We start from the raw sequence: 21,331 nt of genomic DNA on the forward strand, positions 1-21,331 counted from the left end.
ACTCGTTGCGTCTCTCTGGCAATATACTCGCGTTGTATCGCGCGGATGAAACGCGTTACAGAAACGAAACAAAAATTCTCGCCAGTACAGTGAGAGAGAAGCCGGCCAGAGCAGTTACGTTCGCGGGACTGTAAGTTAAAATAATTACGAAAAAGTATACCGTAGAGGATAAGCGCCGTATGAAAGTGGATAAAAGGTGAAAAAAGGTCAGGACGGATTAGAAGGGTGCATTAAAGGGAAAACCCGACGGATGAGAAGAAACGAGAAACTCGCGTATGCTCTTAACGCGCGTATATGTTGGCGCGCATAAGACGTTTCCGTCAGATAGATTAAAAATATGAGAGATATGCAGAGCTGGAAGAAGCGAAGGAGAGAAATAGTTAATCTTTCAGTGCGTTAAGCAATCGCGCGATAGAGAATAATTTAAAAGATATAATAATCGCAGAGAATAATCTCTGCAATGTACTTGTGAAATTATTGGAAATAAGAAGTACAATATATAGGTACGTGTATGTAGCTTATATTTAAAGATATGAAAGTTGAAACTTTCAGTTGATTTCTTCAATAAAAACACTCTTTGAATACTTCTTTAAGTAAAAACAATTAATCTTTACAAGATATACTATAAAATATATAGTAAGGATGCAATATATTCAAATCTCTCCGACAAATTTACTTTGTAATCAGTTTGTTAACAGTTCACGCTAAAATTACTTTAAAAAAGAAGTTTTCAACAAAACTCTCTTTTATTCTACCTCTACATAAAATCAGTACTTTTTGCATACGCAAGTATATATATCTGCGAGTCAAGACATATGTAAACTCGCATGGAAAATATATAAGAGTATAAGACTCGAGAAATTGCGAAAAAGGAAAAAGGAGGAAAATAAAGCGCAGTAGAAATAAAAAAAAGATGAGTTCTAGATTTTTTTCTTGTTGCACACCGTGTAGTCTTCTTTCCGATTTTATGGACATGATATAGGCGCACAGTTGCCCGCGTCGAGGTGCAAGATGAACAGACGGGATAACACACGCCCGTCGGTGCTACAATGGCTCTGGTATGGCGCGGCGTTGTAACGAGAAAACAGACAGCGCGCGATACAGCGTCGGCTCCACGCCGCGTCGGCTGGCAGGGAATTTCACTTTTACATGGTCGTATATTTTGCTGCGGTGACGCGCCTATCGGGCTTCGATCAACGCGCAATGGCTTTTTATTATTAACGCGCGCGCGGCACGTTTTACTATCTTTATGTCTTTAATCCGTCCGATGAGGCGGTAACGCAAGGGACATCGGTTGTTCTTCTCCCTTTTTTTACGACTCTTCGTGTATAAAGAGTGATGTCCTCATAGATATCGTGCATTTAAGAGCTCGTAGTCGACGACGGAATGGTCATAGTTGATAAAAATGTCATTGGCGGTGACGATACTTCATAAGATATTGAGACGATGTTGGACCTATGATACGTGCGGCGGTATATCGCGTGTAGGTCGTTAAAAAAATACATTATTCAGTAAAGAGTAAGAGTTTTTAAGTAGCTATTCTACTTAATAATGATAACTAACTGTCAGATGTATATTAATATTTCTTCTTCCATTGTCGTCATTTCTTCTGTTCTTGTTTATTGCTTAACGTATACATATACACACACACATGTGTCTCCGGATGTGGAGGATAAAAGTCAAGAATGTACATACATTCGTTTTCTTGCTTCAAAAGTGACATGACTAAAAAAAAAAAAAAAAAAATTCTAGTTATTATTATGAATAAGTTAAGCAAAATTACTCTATTAATCATCAAAAGTAAACTAATTTAACTTCACAATCTGTCCGCCAAATAGCACTCGTCGTTCTCAAGGTTTTCAAGAGAGATCATAATATCTTCTACAAGAATGATATATTTAAGTTGTATTGTTTTTGTAAATAAAAAGTAGAGTCTTCTAAAGGAAACATTTAAAGTTAAGACAGTTTTAGTGATCAAAGTTTGAAGAAGAAATAGTTTTATTTGGCTGATCTAGATAGAAACTGTTGGTGATATTTCGGTAAGATTGGGAACCTTACTTTATAAAAGAATAACACATTATTTAAAAAGTAACGATTCGTAACTTTATCATTATTTTTTTATAATGTGAAAGTAAAATATTAAATTAAAAAATTACATTATATATTTAATAATCAATACTAATCATGAAAATATCGATATTAAAATTCTAAGCCACTCTTACAGCGAGCTTTTTTTTCTTTATATTAAACTCTCTAATAAATCTTTAATAATTCTTTACATTAACATTTTTATTTCTTAATATATGCTTATCTTTAGAAAATTAAATTGTAATTTATAAACGTAAGTTTTATTAAAAATTTTTATTAAACATTGTTTTTAAACATTAATATCGTTATCAAGAGTGCATTTCAATATTCACTGCCAATAATGAAAATTTATATTGTAATCCACATTACTTATATGTACCTATACTACAGATTTTCAGTATTGGCAATAAATATCGAAATACAGCCTAAGATATGAAGTATAAAACATTTTTCGATATTTAAACTTCCATTATAAAATCTAACAATTACATAAAAGTAATGTGATTTATTGAATAATTGTAAAGATAATAAGGGATTTAAATAACGATAAAATAACGGTCGATTTCATTACTGTTACTAAAGATGATAACAACGGTGCCGTTACCAGACAAAAAATATAACGATCGTTATCGAAAAAAAAAAATAACAAAAATAATAGTAACGGCGTTACAAGTAACGCGTTATTTTCAACCCTGTATTTTAAGTTATATCACTTTTGATAAATTATTATATATATTACATACGGATTTATTATAATTTTGTAAAATAGTAAAATCATCACAATTTGAAAGAGTGATTTTTCAAAGTTGTGAAACGGAATACAAAAATGATAAAAATAATATTTGATCATATTTCTAAATGGCACACACCTTCCATAATAGTAATCATAAGACGTATCGTAAGAATCAGCCAATTAGAATTAAGAATACAAAAGAATTCTCTGTGTTGTTGGCTGATTCTTACGTCTTATGGTTACTGTTACGAAAGGCATGTGCCATGGTCGTAAGGACTGCCGCAGACCAAATTTCTAATAAAATAACAGTAACCTTAAGACGTGAACTTAAGCCGATGACTCAATCAGGATACTGCTTTAGATCTATGCATTATAATGAAATAGAAATAGCAATAAACTTAACCATAAGACAACTTTAACTGGTTGAAATTCACTTAATTGCGAGGTTATGGATAAATTTATTGTTATTTCCATTTCCGTTAGATTAGACGTAGACCTAAAACAATATCCTCATCGGCTTAAGTTTACGTCTTACGGTCACTGTTGCGGAATTTTGTATGCGGCAGCCCTGAGAGTCTATTCTTTTTACTGATTGTTCGATTAGTCAATAATTTTTTAAGTTGAGAAATGATTTTTTTCTCTTTACTAATAAACTTAATTTTTTGAGTTGTTTAAAATGAGGAAACTATTTGCTGCTCATATTCAAACGTGTCAATTCACTCAAAAGAGAACCGATACCATTCAATTAGAAAACATTAAATTTTTATTAGAATACCAATATGAAAGAAATCAAGTCACTGCACTACCAAATGTCACATAGTCGCACAGAACTCAGATGAAACTCTATTATTTTTCTATTATTTTTTTTAAAAGACCCGTTGACCGGAATTGATCTTCCTTTGTCACTTATTGATTTTCGAAATATCGATTTCTAGTTAGTTAATCTTATACATAGTAGACACGAACAAACGGATCTTGCATCTAGGACTGCAACAACGAGCATGTTCAAGCCGATAAAGCAGTTAACGTACTCGCCAAGCGATTGATGATTAGTTCTCTCTCTCTCTCTCTCTCTCTTATAAATCCAATTAATCATTAAACTAGTAATAAAATAGACTGTGAAAACAAAGCTGTAAGGAATCAGCGCGATAATTAAAGCGCAATAAAATTTATTCTAACAATTAATCGTTGTATCAATTCTATACAATTACATTACACCATACGTTCCGACTCTGGTTAAGTCATCCTCAGCGTATCTATAATGATAATTCAGCTATTGACGAAGAATTTTGCATGTAAAAAGAAGATGGTTGCTTATTGTGTGAATATTAATTGAAAGGCGAGTCAACCTCATTTCACGCTACTCATTCAGTTGTATGACTGGATAGCATTTTTCTGTCTTTTGTTTCTGGTATTCTATTCTATAATATATATTCTATAGTATATATTCCATAGATACAATTCAATTACATCACTCATGTCACTAATATTTTCCTATGCATATTTTCCTTAATGTTTCATTGCATGATGCAGGAAAATAAACGCTATAGATGTTATTTCTATGTAAAGTTTGATATGTTTTACAATAGTCAATTAAAATTATCATAGCGCACCCAGTTACGATAAAAGTTATTTGTCTTTTCCATATCACTTAATATTGCATGTCTCTCATTGTCGATATATATCATACATAAGAAATACACAAATATAAACTCACTTCTAGGAACTCAGGAAAAGGATGCGAGAAACAGCTTTGAATTATTTACAAAATAACATGTATCTGCTATTTTCACTAATATACATGTATATGTATATTACGCTATCGTGTATATATCGAACTTACACCCCAAAGAGCTTTGATTAAGCGATTCGTTATTGTCTGTTCCCTGTTTCTATTGTGTTTTCAGCTTTAAGCTGGAAACACAATGAAAAGCCAGGCAATAGAAATAGGAAGAACCGAATTTCAACTTACAAGATCAGAAATCATATATAATAGAATGGACGCTTTCTGATAAGTTGAAATCTTTTACTCTCTGTTCTTATTACCTTTTTTGTGCTTTTCATTGTGTTTCCGGCTTTATGTTTCGATTAAGCGATCGCTTACCTTTCGGAGGATTGACGTGCAGCGCGGATCTATACAAGCTCTCCTCGTCCCTCCAGTCGGCATTTCTCACGAGTGTTTTCGCTGACAACATGCCGATGAGAATCGCCGTTCCTAACAGCACCGCTCTGCCACGTGTTCTGGACCCGTTTCTTCTTGCTATCCGGTAACATCCGGATACCGCGGCACCGACCGCTAAACAGGCGCCCACGCTGGGCAGGTACAGTATCCTCTCGGCTATGACGAAGCCCACGTAGAAGAAAAGATTGCTCGCCGGCAGGAACGGAAATACAAGGAAGCCCAGGGAGATGGCAACGGCAGTGGCCGTTGTTTGTCGGCTGCCGACGTTAACACCATTCACGCCGGCATTACTGTTTGGTCTCTTGGCACAATGACAATCGCCGAACGGACTGTTGTTATTGTTGTTTGCCGCCCGACAGCCGTCCGTATGGCAACCGCCGATGCGCCTGCCGGCGCACACGGGACACCTGGATGATGCCGATCGTGGGTACGTTTGTTGAAATAGGCCTATCGTCGAGTCCCGGCATGGTCGTCGCAAACCTCTAACTGCCCAGAATGCCGCGCCAATTAGAACGGCGTACAGACACACAGACTCAAGATTCCGTAGATCGAATGGGCTCGTTATGCGCGGCACGGCGTCCATCGACCAGTCGAAGCTGAGCGTGCTCGGACACAGTAACATTCTCGCGCTGGCCGCCGGGAGATATAGGAACGTCAGACTGCGCGTTAGTCGCGACGGATGCCTCGCTGTCGGATTGTCCGCGCTCGCGAATTCCGGTCTGCTGCCGGCAAGCTTAAGCCGACCCAGCGCGAGCAGCGCGAGACCGCCCGACAGAATACCGACACTACGACCCCGAGTGAACACGCTGCAGTTGCCCTGAAATTCAACGATCGACAGGTATGGCATTACACACTTATAGTTCATTGGGTTTGGAGTTTGATTAAATTAGGTCAAATGTTAATTTAGGTCGCACATAACAGACAGGTGTCGGTACGGTATATTTTATAAGTTTTTTAATTTTTTGGTTGGTAACTGCAACCGCTAAAATCAAACGTTTCAATAGTTATTGTAGAGATTTTAACTAAAATACAAAATGATAAAACAAAATCGATCATAAAGTGTGTAACATAATAAATGACTAACACACTTATATAGCAGTTTGCCATCTGGATAATGATAAACACACAAAATATACATATTCCCCGTAAGAAAAATGACATAAATTTTTCGACTTTCGAATTTCATTGTGTACGAATTGTATTCTAAATATATCCGCTTTTAATCAAGAAAAGTGATACAAGTTGAAAACAAATCCTTTCTAAAGAAGAATTACATAAAGCCCGCTCTACATAAGAACGCGAGTTGCGTCAGCCAATCCGATGCGTCAATTTTAAAAGTGACGCTTCGAGATTGGTTGACGCAACAAGCTTGCGACCTGCGACTCGTGTTTTGCGTTTCTCTTATGTAAATTAAGCTTAAGAAAAAAAATAACACTAAAATAGGAAGTAATTTTTAGAGAGGTAATATATAATAACATTATAACAAAATCGAATATCTATATTATTTTAGATAACATGAAACAAGCGATTAGCTCTAAAATAACTGCTGTAATAAATAATAATTAATTTTAAAATACGCAATTTTCTCTCCCCTCCCCCCTCTCTCTCTTTCTCTCTCTTTCTCTTTCAGATAATTATGTTAATTTTTTTAAATGTCATACTTTTCTTGCAGGAGAATAAATACGATATAAGAAATTATGAATAGTTTTTCTAGATGGATTGCTGATTTTTATGCGTGGTCGCATAAAAATGACTTACAACACACTTTTTTGCCGTAATAAAGAGAATGGCGTCATAGATTTAAAACACGTAACTACAAGATGGCATGCAAGCGCATACTCTGTGTCGCGACACACGTGCATCAGCGTGGCACATGTGTTGCTTGCGGATATATGTACATATAATACATATATAGAAATAATAAAAAGTATTGTAGAAATGCAAGGTATGTATCTCGGGAAATATGATACTGTAATAACACAGCGCGTGGTATTCCTGTTGTCAGTTCATCGGCTATATGTTGTCTCCACATTGTTATGATGCATTCGTAATCTTTTTTTCTCATGAATAAGCAGAAAGAGAAAAGGGGAATTGGAAGTATGAAAGTCTTGTTGCAGCGATGTTTGCTTCGGCGAACGCGACATTCCAGCCGACCGGAAAGTAATTTCGATCGGATGGAAAGGAGAAAATAGTTTGTTCGATGAATCAATGAACAAGATATATATAGATAGATCTCACTATATAATGCTCATGTTGTCGAAATGCGGAGGGAGAACGCTTCGCGATGCTCTTCATTTGCAATAAACAAATGTTATTGAAGAATGGCAAAATAGGTTCTTTCTTTTGGAAATATCCGCTTTTAACGAAATCGTAAAGCGAAAATAATATTAATTTAATTACCTGATTGAATTGTTATGTACTGTAATATAACCGAATATAATGTTAAAAATTAAAAGTATGATATTTCTCACATTTCTGCACAGAACTTGTTAAGTGAGTAACATTAAATTTTTAGTCATAACACTTTCTCAATGTTAAATTCATCATTTTTTTTTAGATTTTTTGGAAAGATTAAAAAATAATATTAAAGTATTAAAAAATAAAAATTAAATGAAGGCTCTCTTTCTGATTACTGATTTTCTCGTCATAAACAATAATACAAACAGTTACTACTCTAATATTTCATAAGCAGATTTTTAGTCGTTATCACTATTGCAATATAATGTTGCAATTTTAATGACCATCAGTCTAATTAAGTTCTGTTGCACTCTTTACATTATTCTTAATAATTTTCTTAATAAAATTTCATATTCATTTTTTTTTATATATAATATCATTTTATGTAATTTTAATTCTTTGACATTAAATGCCTTTTAATTAATATAAATTAAATGAGTCTTATAATTCCAGGATCAATAACTGTGTTATAAATTTTGACATCAATTTTGGAAAATTAAAAAAATGAACTTAAGTATTGAATAATAGTAATAATATTACATATTAATCATTTAATAATAATCAATGTATTTATTTGTTTGTAACGTATTAGATAATAGATAATAGAGATTTGTCATTACAAAGATTTTATTGTACAAAATGGAAAATATTACAGGGGGAGCATGCCCTTTAGATTACATTATCCTTTCTTTAAAAAAAAAATTTTTTTTAAAGAAGAAATATGCATCAAGTACATAAAACAGATTTCAAATATTACATCTTTTCTAAAACCAGAAGTATATTTTCTTAAATAATTAAAATATAATTATTTTAAAAAATTAACTGTTTAAAAACGGATATAAAGATAATGCAATTAGTCAAATATCTCATTATTCAAAAAGAATCTTCAAAAGATTTGTTTGTAATAAACCTATTAATTCTGAGACATAAGACGGACTGAAAGTAACTAAAGTGGTCCATTGATTTATAGTGAAGTAACTTTGCCAGTCTGGGCCGAACTAATTGCATTTCTGTGAATATATTATCAACACTGCATTTGCATTACGGAAATATGAAAATAATAGACATATTAGTGGCATAGTATGTGGGACATGAAAATATACTTACAAATAATAGACAGGAATGTAAATTAATGTGGAAAATAATATGTAAGCATTTTTTAAATAATTTTTTGTAATACATTAGATAACAGAAATTTACCATTATAAGGTTTTTACAAAATGGAAAATATTTCAGGGAACACGTTCTCTAGATTACATTATTAGATTATATTAAACTGTACGAAATTCGCGCGAAGAGTCTTAATGAAATTTCCGTCCGCAGTAACCGCGGCTGGAAACGCGATTCGAAAGTTACACAGACAGTCGGATCAGACTGAAATAATAGTTTGCGGTGAATTTATAATTCACGTTAAGCACGATTACGCTCTTCACTGTGCCGAGACACTCGTCTCCGTATCTCCGACTGGAATGAGAACTGGCGCAAAGTGTGCCACACAAAGTTCGTTAAAAAAGTTAGCTGACGCGAAATTGAATGCCACGTCGTCGTGTTTAAGGACAGTGTCGCGCGCGCGCGCATTTTACTGCACGTTGCGTTCGGTACGCCTTATTACTTCGCATTACCCTTTCCCTGTTCGACTCACTCTTCTTCCTTTCTCTATTCCAATTTTGTATTATTCTGAAGTTTCTTGCGCCGCGAGTTCGAGCGTCGCGAAAGAGAAGAGACACTACACGGGAAGATTTGTTGAGGCACGGCCGTGAATAGTTTAAAGCTCGCCTTAATAAACGAACGATACGTCGCGCTTCGTACAAACTTCCGCCAAGTTCGTTACAACCGTAAGATGTAATTTTCCGGACGATGCGAGCGGGTTACGACGAGCTGTGTATCCGCTCGACGCCAGTGGCTCCGTAACCGCTAATTCCGGACCAAAACTTTTGTTATAAAGACTTTCTGTGACAGCGACAATTATCCGTATTACATACAATAAGGCACTCTGTATATTTCGCGAAGACAGTGTAATATTACGTGCATTAAATGTTACAATAATTTATTCGTTGTATTTCGAAATCGATCGATAGAATACGCTATTGATATTAGATGTGATTCAGTATTGTTATTGATACATTTTACGTTCAAAGAAATAGATCACTTTTAATTAACATGATACAAGTTTTTCATACAATTCACATTTTTACTGACGAAATGTTTATATTCTAGATCTTTATATAAGCACAAATTTAATTATTAATTATTAATTTAAAAGAAAAGAAAAAATAAACAATTGTAATTTTATTTTAATATAAGTGTGACGACATGTATAGTCAAAAGGATCAAATATTTCGGTGTTTAATATCGTTTTTGTGCAGCTTGCGGTAGAGCTCAGCATAGAGATACCACTCTGCGTTTAGTAGCTATTATAAAAGGTTAACTCTGCAACGGCACATTTATTTTCAGCACCTTAGAGCATATATATGAGTCGTTTGTGTCCGACATCATTTTGAGATCTTAAGGAATCATTTTTACAAATACGTTAATATATTTATATTTTAAACAAACTATATATACATATATATAAAAATTGTGTTCATAACATCACAATGTAACTTTACATAAATAATCTTAAATACATAAAGTACTTGTATGAAAAAACTGAGACTTTTATCATTTATTTTATAATACATTTCAATACATTTCTATCAGAGCACAGATTAAAAATATATACTACTTATTAAAATAACTGATGATATTCTAATTAACTCTAATATACCCTTAAAATGTTCTATAAATATTCTATAAAAATTCACGCTATTCTTTTAGGTTTTTAATTTATTCTATTATGTAGACATTGGAAAAAAGTTTGGAAAAATAAAAATTACGTAAATATATGAGAAATAAAAATTTAGAAATGATACGATACGAATGATGGACGTGTGCCGTTGGAGAGTTAACATTTTTATGCACAGAATAAGAATGATGCAAATCAATTGATATAAAGAAAACACATAATTACCTGTTTAAAAAATGATATATTTTCCAATACCCAACATATTTCTTTTTAAGCAACTGCACGCTATAAATGATAGCATTCTTAAATGTCTGAAAAATTCCCGATAAAAAATCTTTTATTATTCTCATCTTTTATTATTCTGCTATTTATTTCGAATTGATGTAAATCAATCTATGAAAGAATGTTTGTGTAATTTATACGTAAAATGTGATAAACTCGTCATTGGCTTTTATTACATTTAAACGTCGCTGTTAAAACTTTTATTTCTTAAAAAAAACGTTATCGTGCATTTAAATTCCAAATGTTTCAACATATCCAAATACGTTCTCTCATTTGGATATATACTGGAATTAGCTTAGATTAGGTTCCGCCATAATTGTCGTAATTCCATCACTTATCGTGGATTTTCTGTTCCGCGACGATATTGTTTTATCTCCGATAAAACGGCCAACGAAGCATCCAAAAGGAAACAAATGTCACGGAGCCGGATTTAACGTTCCGGCGATATTTCACGAGGAGATATCTAACCGGCTGTTCGATACTCTTGCTGAATCGATAATCTGAAAACCAGATTTTTTCCAATTACTTCGCGATCGTTCCGGACAGTTCGATCGTAACTTAATAAATTTCCGCTTTCCGCTCTTCGCGCGCTTTCCGCGTCTATCCCGCTTCTAGTTCTCATCTGCCGAACGTCACGTCTCGTTTGTCTCTCCGGATTCCGATGCAGCTTCTATTTCATGCATATTTCTGCATGGTTGGACAAAGCGAACAGTAATCGAGAAAGCGTAAGTATCATTGCTAACGTCGATGATGTTTTCGTTTCCGAACGGTGAAGTATTTCTGTCCTGGATCTTGTCATTTGTATGAAAAAAATCACAGTCTTCCTTTAAAAATTATGTATTGTATGTCATATTGAATTTTGTATAATTAAAAAATTACAAAGATTTATAAAAATTTATTAAAATTGCTATTCTCGATGTAAGAAATATACAATTTGAAACTTTGTGTTAAAAATCTAATTTCTTTCGAGAAACGATGGGAGAAGAGAGGGAGAGGGAGCTGTAGAGAGATGCTGTCGATGACGCGAACATGAAGATGAGAGAGAAATATAAGAAGAGAAATATAAATGGAGGAAAAGAGAAGCAAACGGAAAGAACGAAAAAGTTGTGAGGCTCAGAGGCGCTCGGAAGGACGTCGGAAAATGCGAACGATCCTCTTGGCACCCCTCCAATCGCGGTTAGGGTAGGGAAAGAGATGGGTGCACGTCATGCATCACGCGAGGCGTCCGGTGCATCCAGCGCATCCAGATGCATCGTGCGCAAAAGGAGATGGCGAACGAGGTTTTGGAGATTGCGAAGGGTAGAGGAGATGGGGGATGTGAGTGACGACAGTAGGCGCCTAAACGTGGAGGCTAGAGAAAAGGTGGTTTACCGTGTGTGCATCAGTTTGCTGTCTTCGCCAGAATGCAGACAAGATGCAGCGCATTGCAACGGCACTGCGTTATCGGTTACACGCTTCCCCGAATCCGTACGCTCGCACGCGGGTTCTGCCTGTCTTCCGCCTTGTTTCCCTGTCGAAACTTTCACGCTTCACGAAACAAGACGCGCGGATAAACGACGACGCGGTGTTCTCGCGCGTGGCAATCGCGGAAATCGTGCGGCGCGTCTGCAAACTGATATCGATTCGCGAAATCTTGTGCCAGTATCAGTTTTATCAAAGCGAAGACATCAAGTTTCCGGTTTCATGTAGCTAAAGATATCTTTATCAATACTACATTTTCTGAATACTCTTAATTTTGCGTACTTATACTTCATATCTCATATGTGCAATTATATATTAAGAGTGTTTACATTATATCATTATCACTATCGCGAGCAAAGAATATATATAAAACTTTCTTAATATTTATTTATTAATACGTCAGCATGTTAATGTAAATTTTTCACCTGTGCAGATTATTGCCATACTAATATACGAGACTGTATATATTTATATGGCGATAATCTGTGCAATTTACGATCGAAAATTTACGTTAACAAATGTTTTCACATTTCACCAAACGATTCATCTAAATTATTGTATTAATTCTACGCAAGACGAATATATTAAAAAATAAATAATATGTAACACAATGTAACACTTTGATGCAATTTGGAAACAAATTGGGGAAGCATATTTCTTCAGTAAAATTAACATTTATAATATGTTAAATTAATTAACATGTACATTTTATTCATTTATTTTGGAATTTACGTTTTAAAACTACATTATTTTTATGTTACGTGTACACTATGTATCACAAAATGAAAATAATGTAGCTTTAAAACGTAAATTTCAAATTAAATGAATAAAATGTACATGTTAATTTAACATATTATAAATGAAATTTGCATTTAAAACTACGTTATATTTTACTTATAAATAGAACTCGGATTATTACGCCGACCGATATACCAATTCGAGTTGATCGTAGCTCGTTTCTCACGATTCTCCCTACTGCACTGCCACTCGCTCGAAGTTATGGCGAGCGATGGAGCGACGCGCCAATGGCGCCATGGCGCGGGCGGTGGGGGATGAGGTGTAATGGGGAGAGCTAGCTATGGTTAACTCGATCTCAGAACTTTAATTCGGACTCTACCTATAAATTATGTCATTTTAACACTAACAATAAATTTTGAATATTAATTTAATACAAACTGTTCAAATAACACAATGACATTATGTTAACACTCAAATATGTTAAAAATTTCAATTCACACAAAAATTTTAATTAGAATTAATTTTAACATAAGCACAACAAAATGTTTTTACTGTCTGCGGTGTATATGTCTCAGAAGATGAATAATAAAAAGATTCGAAAGAACGAATATTAAAAAGATTCAAAAGAAGAGTGAACAAAATTTTAAACTTTTTCTAGAGACAATTTTATATTTAAAATTAACCTCGAGTTATTTTCATTTCTTGTTCTAAATATCTAATTTGACATCTATAATACTCGATACTGATATATAAAATGATAAACTAGATAATATCGCGCTACTTACCTTTCGACTTGGCTCGCCACGACAGAGCTCCCACAGAAGACAGAGAGCCAAGGACGATATGCCCGTTTCCTTGGCAAGGGTAGCCAACGTCGACGACACTAGGGCCAGCAGCAAAGGAAACGACGGTCTCGTGCGATTACAATGGGCTGAATACGTCAAGAAAGATATCAAGGTCAGGAAACAGGCAAGAAGGTCGGCACGTCCGACTATACCAGCCACAGCTTCACTGTGAATGGGATGAACCGCAAACAGGAAACCTGTGATCGCGTGCGCGAGATTGCTCCTTCCTGGTAGGACCTGCGGAGTGTAATTGCGGATATCTAGTAAGGTACACATGTAAACGTCTCGCGTGGCGATCCTTCGACGGGAGTGGGGCAAATTAACTCCAACGTTAATTGACTCTACTATTCCGCCATGAGGATTGCTTGATCCGAGTTTCGATTTAATTGCCTATTGGACAAATGGCCAATAATACTAATGGCTAACAATGATAACGATAATAATAATGTCTATTCAAAATTTGAATCTTATAACACGTCGACTTCTCTAAAACTTGTAAGATTTTTATGGAGAATGTTATAATATTAGTTACAATCTATTTTGTTATAAGAAATAATTAACATGAATTAATGTGTCAAAGAACTTTGCCTGTTTTTATATTGGTTTCGATAACAAAATTTGTGCAATTTGCCAATTACGTATCATTTTTAAAAAGCAATTATCTCTTCTTTTTGTAACAATTCATTTATTTCATTACCTCACAAACATGATAGAGTAGTAAGCCTTCAATCACAATCGAAAATGAAAAGAATAATCGATAATATTGATGTTGGACTTGAATTTTGGACTTTCATTTATTAGATGTTGTTGCTGAACATATTCCTCAAAAGTTCCGTGTAAATTTAAAGTCTTTATATGCATTTATATCGGAACAATGGTAATTAAAAAATGCTATTCCATATTTCCTGCTTTTATCCTAAATTTCTTTAATAAAATTAACATTCATAATATGTTAAATTAACATATCTTATACTCATATATAATCTATTTTATTATTTATTTCTTAGAATTTAGATTTTAGAAAAAATTATATCTATACATGTGTATGTGTGTTATTTGTTCACTTACTCATTGTATTATTTTAAATTGTATTATTTTAATATCGAGAAATATTGAATATCAATTTAACACTCATCAATTTAAATATTCAAATAACCCAATCACATTATATTAAATTAACACTTAAATTAAAAATTTAATTAAAAAATTTTGTCAAAGATCGATTTGAACACAAATGCAAAATATTCACTGTGTGACAACGACAATCATTTATTCATAATAAAAGAGAGAATCGGAAAATATGGATAAATATTTGGATCAAAATATGAAAAGAAATATCAAATATGTAAGGAATACAATATGTAGAGGAATACAATTCACAGTTTTATGCACGACGCTTGGTAATCGTCAGTAGCAGCCATTGACGAGGGTTATTCGAAAATTATACGATCCAATGCACATTTGCAATAAGGGGGATAGAGGGATACGGTGAGACGAACGGAATTTCAAGCAGGGAAATTGTATAAATGTCGTATATTTTTTCAATGCGCTAACAGAAAATCGAAGGTGGCGACGAAATGGCTCAGAAGGAAAACCGATCGGAATCGAGACCAAGGAAACATCTCGCGGCGAAGCGTTTTACCGAAGATATTAACAGCATGCATAACTCAAAACGCTGTTCTCGAAGTACGAGAAGTACTTTCATTAATACACTTAGACGCAGTTAATTAGCGCGACAGTTTCATTACACGAGAAAGTGCTGTGTGTATTAAATTAACGCGGTTCCTCGTACTTGCCATTTCCTCATGCTCATAATAACGCGCTAAAACGATTTGAGTTGCTAATGAACTTATAAAACGGTACGCAATTTGGATATTATTGCTTATTTTCATGATTCCAAGAAATGAGTTAAGTACTTGTATTATATCCAATCACGTATCAGTAGGTATTTGGCCACACGTTCATTCTTAACTGAGGGAATTATTTCGCGTGAAATAATACAATCTAATAAAATTGGTATTACCAATTACAACCATTATTAGAACTATGGTATTACAATTATTATTATCATATTATTATTGGGAATTCAATATGATAATAAGGAAGTGCTTTCTGTGCTTTTGATGTATGTATCAACAAAATGTACGATACGAAATGTGACAGTAGCTACGAAATTTAACATATTCGCAAAAAGACAAATTCACATGACACAAATTGGAAAATCACGCTAACAATTTGTCATTGCAAAGCAAATACTTGTAAAAATATTGCTCGTTAATCTGAATATCAAATATTACATCGATATTATTGTCAAATACGTCAATTGGAAAAAACTCAGTACTCTTAAAGCATGTAATACTTAAAAAATTAAAAATAACAAAAAACGATTTTTTTTAATTGTGATAATTTTATTAATTTAAAATTTAGAAAATAGTTCTTTCAAAATAGTAATCGAAATAGTCAATAGGAAAGTTGTCGGCATTTCGGCTCAAATAAAAGGATTGCGCTATTTTGATATGTATCTAGAACCTTAGCATGTCTAGTAATAAGTATAAATATGAGTATTTCTCTGCAGTGTTCTCTGCAGATTTTTTTCGAATTCATGCTTTAAATTCACAGTAGTATTATTAAGCGTTTCACTTTGATTATTAAAGGCTTTTTTTTTTCTTGTTATATATTTTCATATATAATTAAATTGATTTAAATTAGTACGTTTTAATTGAATTTGGCATAATTTATTGCATATATAATTAAATTGTTCTTTGCATAACTCCTTAACGCGTCATTAAAACATATCAAAGTTAAATACTCGCCAAGTTAAAGTTAAGTTAAACATGATCGAAAGAGGTAATGTAAAATTAAAGTCTCATTAGAATGATAGGACCTTGTTGCGACTCTTTTGATTCTCCGATGTATGCGGAAGTTGTTATTTGAGATATTTGCGTACAGTTACACCGAATCGCCATTACACTTCCTTTTCAAGACCGTGCCCTATTGCCTTTTTCAGAATAAGAGGGATTTCAAGCTAACTAAAACGAAGTGACGTCGTAAAATTAAAACTGTGCAGCAGGCTTATAGTAAAGTTAAGCGGGTTTTCCCTCGTTATTTGAATTCTGCCGTCGACGATCCTTTAAAGATGTGCTTCCACACAGATGAAATAAGAAGGATCTCAGCGGCTTTATTTCAGATATAAAACGAACCTATGATTACTTAATAATTAGATGGATTCATAACGCGACTTTTACTGCGAAGCGAATTGCGTTCCTCTTAATCTCCCCCGATTAAATCGTGCAAATTAGTGTCATGCAATAAGGTATAATTGATGGTAGAAGAATTAAGTCTACCGATAGTAGATGTCTAAATCTTGATTAATTGTCGGTATTGTTTTCTTAAATGGCAAATAACAAGGACAATTTATACGAAATAAAGCAAAAGTGACGTAGAGATAAAATTAATTAGCAATTAACTTTTGTTGAGTGTTGACGAATTCTAAATGGATTTCAAACTATACATCAATCTTTCATGACATTTTTATACAATATATTGATCTTGTGAAGCTGATGTCAAAATCTATAATACCGATACCGGAGAGCCATTCAATTTTTTATTAAACAGCATTAATTAATTTGAAGAGATCAAAATGACATAACTAAAATAAAAAATTATGAATACTAAATTTATTTTAATAACAATAATTAAAATTTGCAGGTGTAAAGAATATATTTGATCCCACAGATTCAACCTTGGCAGCTCTGATGAATTAAAAGAGGAATACAGCATATTTCAGCACTGGAGGAACTTTTAGGATTTTATTTTTTTTTATAACACTACCACTACATTACTAGATATATATCATTGAATATTATCAAATCTATGTGATATGCGTTCTACAGGTGTCATCGTTAGTTTATTTCTATCTTAGCGTAAATCCATATTCTCTAAAAATGAATCAATGATTTCAGTGCCACACTTATAACTGATGTAATCATTAGCAAATATTTATTGTCTTTTAGTAATAATATACTCTTCACTTTGAGGGATTAGGATTCTTTACAAGTGAATCTGCAGAAAATCATAATCTCTAAAAGTAAATATTCGTTGATGATGTATCAGTGTATAATGATTCTAAGTATAACACGGAAGTCAGTAAGAATACACTGATTTAATTTAGTGCTGATTCTACAATGAGTCAATAGGAAGTCTTAGTCTTAATCAGTGAAGTTGTCTAAGCGTTAGTCCTACAAGTTGACTATTGGTTAACTTCCGATAAAACTTACGACTACCGACTCATTATTGTAGAATCAGCATTAGAGAGTATGCTATTTGTTATGTATGTTACGATACTATCATTTTCTTATCAATTTTCTATTCTGGCTGAAGTATATATAATGTTTTTCAGAATAAAAGTTTTTTCACAGGTTTAAGATTAAGAGCTAGCAGCATCTTAAACCGACAATAAATTTAATTTACAAAATTATTATTTCATAATTGATTATATTATAAGTCCGAAAATAATCGACGGGTAGTCATATATATCTAAAACAAATGTATTTAAAATACATATAGAAATATTATTCCAACATCTAATTTTAATCGTGGTTGGCGCTTCTCTTACAATTAGTTGGTATAATCATTTTCTTGTTTGACGTAATGAAATCTTTTTATTCCATCGTGATGTAATCGCATAATTCGTTTATTTTGCTTCGCGAGATAATATCTTAGAGATTGCGGAAACAAACACTCACCTTTCTGGCGACCTTGACCACGAGAACGGTACAGGCGGCGTGTAATGCCACGTTCACCAGATGGTAGCCCCAGGGTTCGAGACCACCTAGAAAATGGTTCAGACGAAAGGTGGCCACACAGAGCGGTCGATAGCTTCCATGTGAGCCACGTTCCGTCAGCGGTGTTCCCCAGAAGTCATTCTCGAACAATCGGTACCAAGGTGTGCTCGCCAGTAGGTCGGGATTTGTCAGGATGGCTCTTCTACAGCAAAAAAAGTGATAATCTAGATTATATATTAATATTTTGGAAAATTTGAAAAATATATATATATACACACATATACGATATAAATAAATTTTTTTATATCTAGGGAATTTATATCAGGGAATAAAAGAGTTACTTTTCCATTATTTTTATAATTATTTTTTATAATAACAATTTGAAAATGATGTCGTAATTTTTTATGACTGTAACAATGATTAATTACACATTAAACCACAGACTTCTATATATTATACAGAAGTCACTAGATTGCTATCGAATTTTCATTCTTTATTTTTTATCATTATTTAAAAAATAACGATTCGTTATTTTTTTCGTTACATTTTTATTTAATGTTAAAATAAAATATTAGATTAAAAAATGACATTATTTAATAATAAATATTAATTGTAACAATCAATATTGAAACTTGAAATTCGGAACTTTCTATACAGCGAGCATATATTTAAATATATGTTATATTTATTTAATAAGCTTTTTTTGTAATTTTTTTATATTGTTTTTATTTTTTAATGTATGTTTATCTTTAGAAATTTAGATCTACAAACACGCGTAGAAGTTATTAAAAATTTTTATTAAACATTGTTTTTATAAACAATATCGTTATTGAGAATGTTCTAATAAAATAATGTATTGAATAAATATGAAAATAACACTATCAAATTTAAACTTTTTTTTCACGAATAGGAGTGTTTATGATCAATTAGTGAGTTACAGATTTTTTGTTGCTAAATACATCTGTACAAATACAATCTGTAAATTAAATTGCTCTATTACGTCACATTTTTAAGAAAATTGAACTTGAAAGTTGTCGGAAATTGCATTTTTTGGTTTTGCATTTGGGTTTGCATTTGAGCTAAATTATTTCGGAAACGTAACATGATAGAGCAATTTTATTTATGAATTCATTTTCAGCAACAAAAATCTAAAAGTCATCTATCTTATTAGCCGTTTTAAGCAAAAAGGAACAACCATAATAAAAAAAAGGGAACTTAAATTCATTTTTAGATAAATATAATCCTCTTTGAGGATTGCTCATGTAATTTTAATAATCATTTCACTTGTCGTTTTTTTTTTATAACAAATGAAAAAGTAATGCATTACTTATATGAAAATTTTTTCAGTAGAATCCAATAGTGTTATTATTTTCATTCAAACTAAATTTTTATTAATTTGTTTAAACAATAATTGTTAAACAAATTATATGTGATAATTTTGATTTTAGATAATCATAATCAACGATCTCACAAACCATTATGTGCAGATGATTTAAATTGTCCTCAAAGAATTATATTTATGTACGGATTAAATTCCTTTCTTCTCATTGTAACTGTTGTCTCTTGTATAATGCAACCAATAAAAGCAGATGACACTTAGAGAATTTTTGTTGCTGAAGATCCGTAAATAAAATTGTTTTATCACATTACATTACTGAGATATTTTAACTCAGAAGAACCAAAATGAACCATTTTCGATATTTTTAAGTTTAATTTTCTCAAAAACATGACGTGAGCAATTTCAGTATGGATTTATTTTCAGTGATAAAGAATCTAAAGAAATCAAATTGAATCTTGTTCATAATTTAAAATCCGTACAGTATAATTATTATATCGAACATTATAATTATTATATCGAACAGTTAATTAGAGATTTAAGTATCGATAAAAATAACAGCTGAATTCAACTGTTAATGTAAGAATTTTCTTTTGTTGTAACGATAACATCGATTACAACAGAAGAAAATAAGGATTATAAAAAAAATCATTACAAAAAAAAACAATGATAATGGTAATGGCGTTACAAATAACGCATTACTTCCCATCCCTGACTATAGAGATTATAATTTAATAAAATATTATGTAGCTAAATAATGAAATTATTAATTTATAATAAATCCTAATGATAATTAAATGTGCTTTAATATTAAATAATAGTGCAATGATGAAAATTCACATAACTCGATCGAATTTCTATTTGAATTTGTACAAATTATAATCAGATTTGCGCTGAAAAAATAAAACTAGTTATGGAAATAATAAAAATTGATAAAATTGTTTTTTTTAGCACGTCGCAATTTGCTTGTAACTTAATCAGTGTATTGTAATAATGTAATCTGTATTAGGTTACCAGTTTACAAGCCGTGTTAAAAATTGCGAGATAGGTATTATTATACCTAATGCAATTCGACCCGCGGTCAAAATAAAATAAGCCATTTCTCTCTCAATTTGTCTATTTTCTCGCCATGCCGTGTAATTTAATACGGGACTTGCAACAATTCAGTCAGTTCATCGCGTTAACCGCATCAACCGAAGTTCTCGGGCCGAATGCCAGCGACAAATCATTCGGGGTGGCATTTAATAAACCATTTTTATCTCGCGTCCATGAATTAATTACTTGGGCCGCGAACACACCATCTCATGTATGCATGTATTAGTTGGCAGAAACAATTTTTGCGCTCGTTATTGATCGGTCGTTTCCTATCACCGTGTAAATCAGTGCATCGAGGTATTCAGACCTCATTCGAGTGTTTTGCATTCGGGGAATAAAATTGAAAATTAATAAAGTGTATTACTTGTTTGACGGAATATTTAATAAAATAGCTATTACGTCAGATAACATTTTAATATAAACCGTTACTTCTAAATAGGGTAAAATAAATAAAAAGAATAATACTAAAATAATATTTAAAGCACGTATAATATTAAGTAAAGTAAATTTAAAATACGTATAATAATAAGTAAAATTTTTTAATT

At 32.5% G+C, this 21,331-nt stretch overlaps 1 protein-coding gene across 1 annotated transcript in view; it reads right to left on the reverse strand.

The window, feature by feature from the left end:
* The window catches only part of LOC108690836 (transmembrane and TPR repeat-containing protein CG4341-like), a gene marked incomplete at its 3' end in the record, with an annotated part of 241,424 nt that overhangs the window by 64,826 nt on the left and 155,267 nt on the right, over positions 1–21,331 (reverse strand). The window contains exons 2-4 of the mRNA XM_018198348.1: positions 18,317–18,557; positions 13,512–13,808; positions 4,926–5,820 (exon numbers count right to left, since the gene is read on the reverse strand). Coding sequence (XP_018053837.1) covers positions 4,926–5,820; positions 13,512–13,808; positions 18,317–18,557 — 1,433 coding nt within the window. The remainder of the gene's footprint in view (positions 1–4,925; positions 5,821–13,511; positions 13,809–18,316; positions 18,558–21,331) is intronic.

The sequence above is a fragment of the Atta colombica genome, unplaced genomic scaffold (genome assembly GCF_001594045.1).
Source record: "Atta colombica isolate Treedump-2 unplaced genomic scaffold, Acol1.0 scaffold38, whole genome shotgun sequence".
Taxonomy (NCBI): Eukaryota; Metazoa; Arthropoda; class Insecta; order Hymenoptera; family Formicidae; genus Atta; species Atta colombica.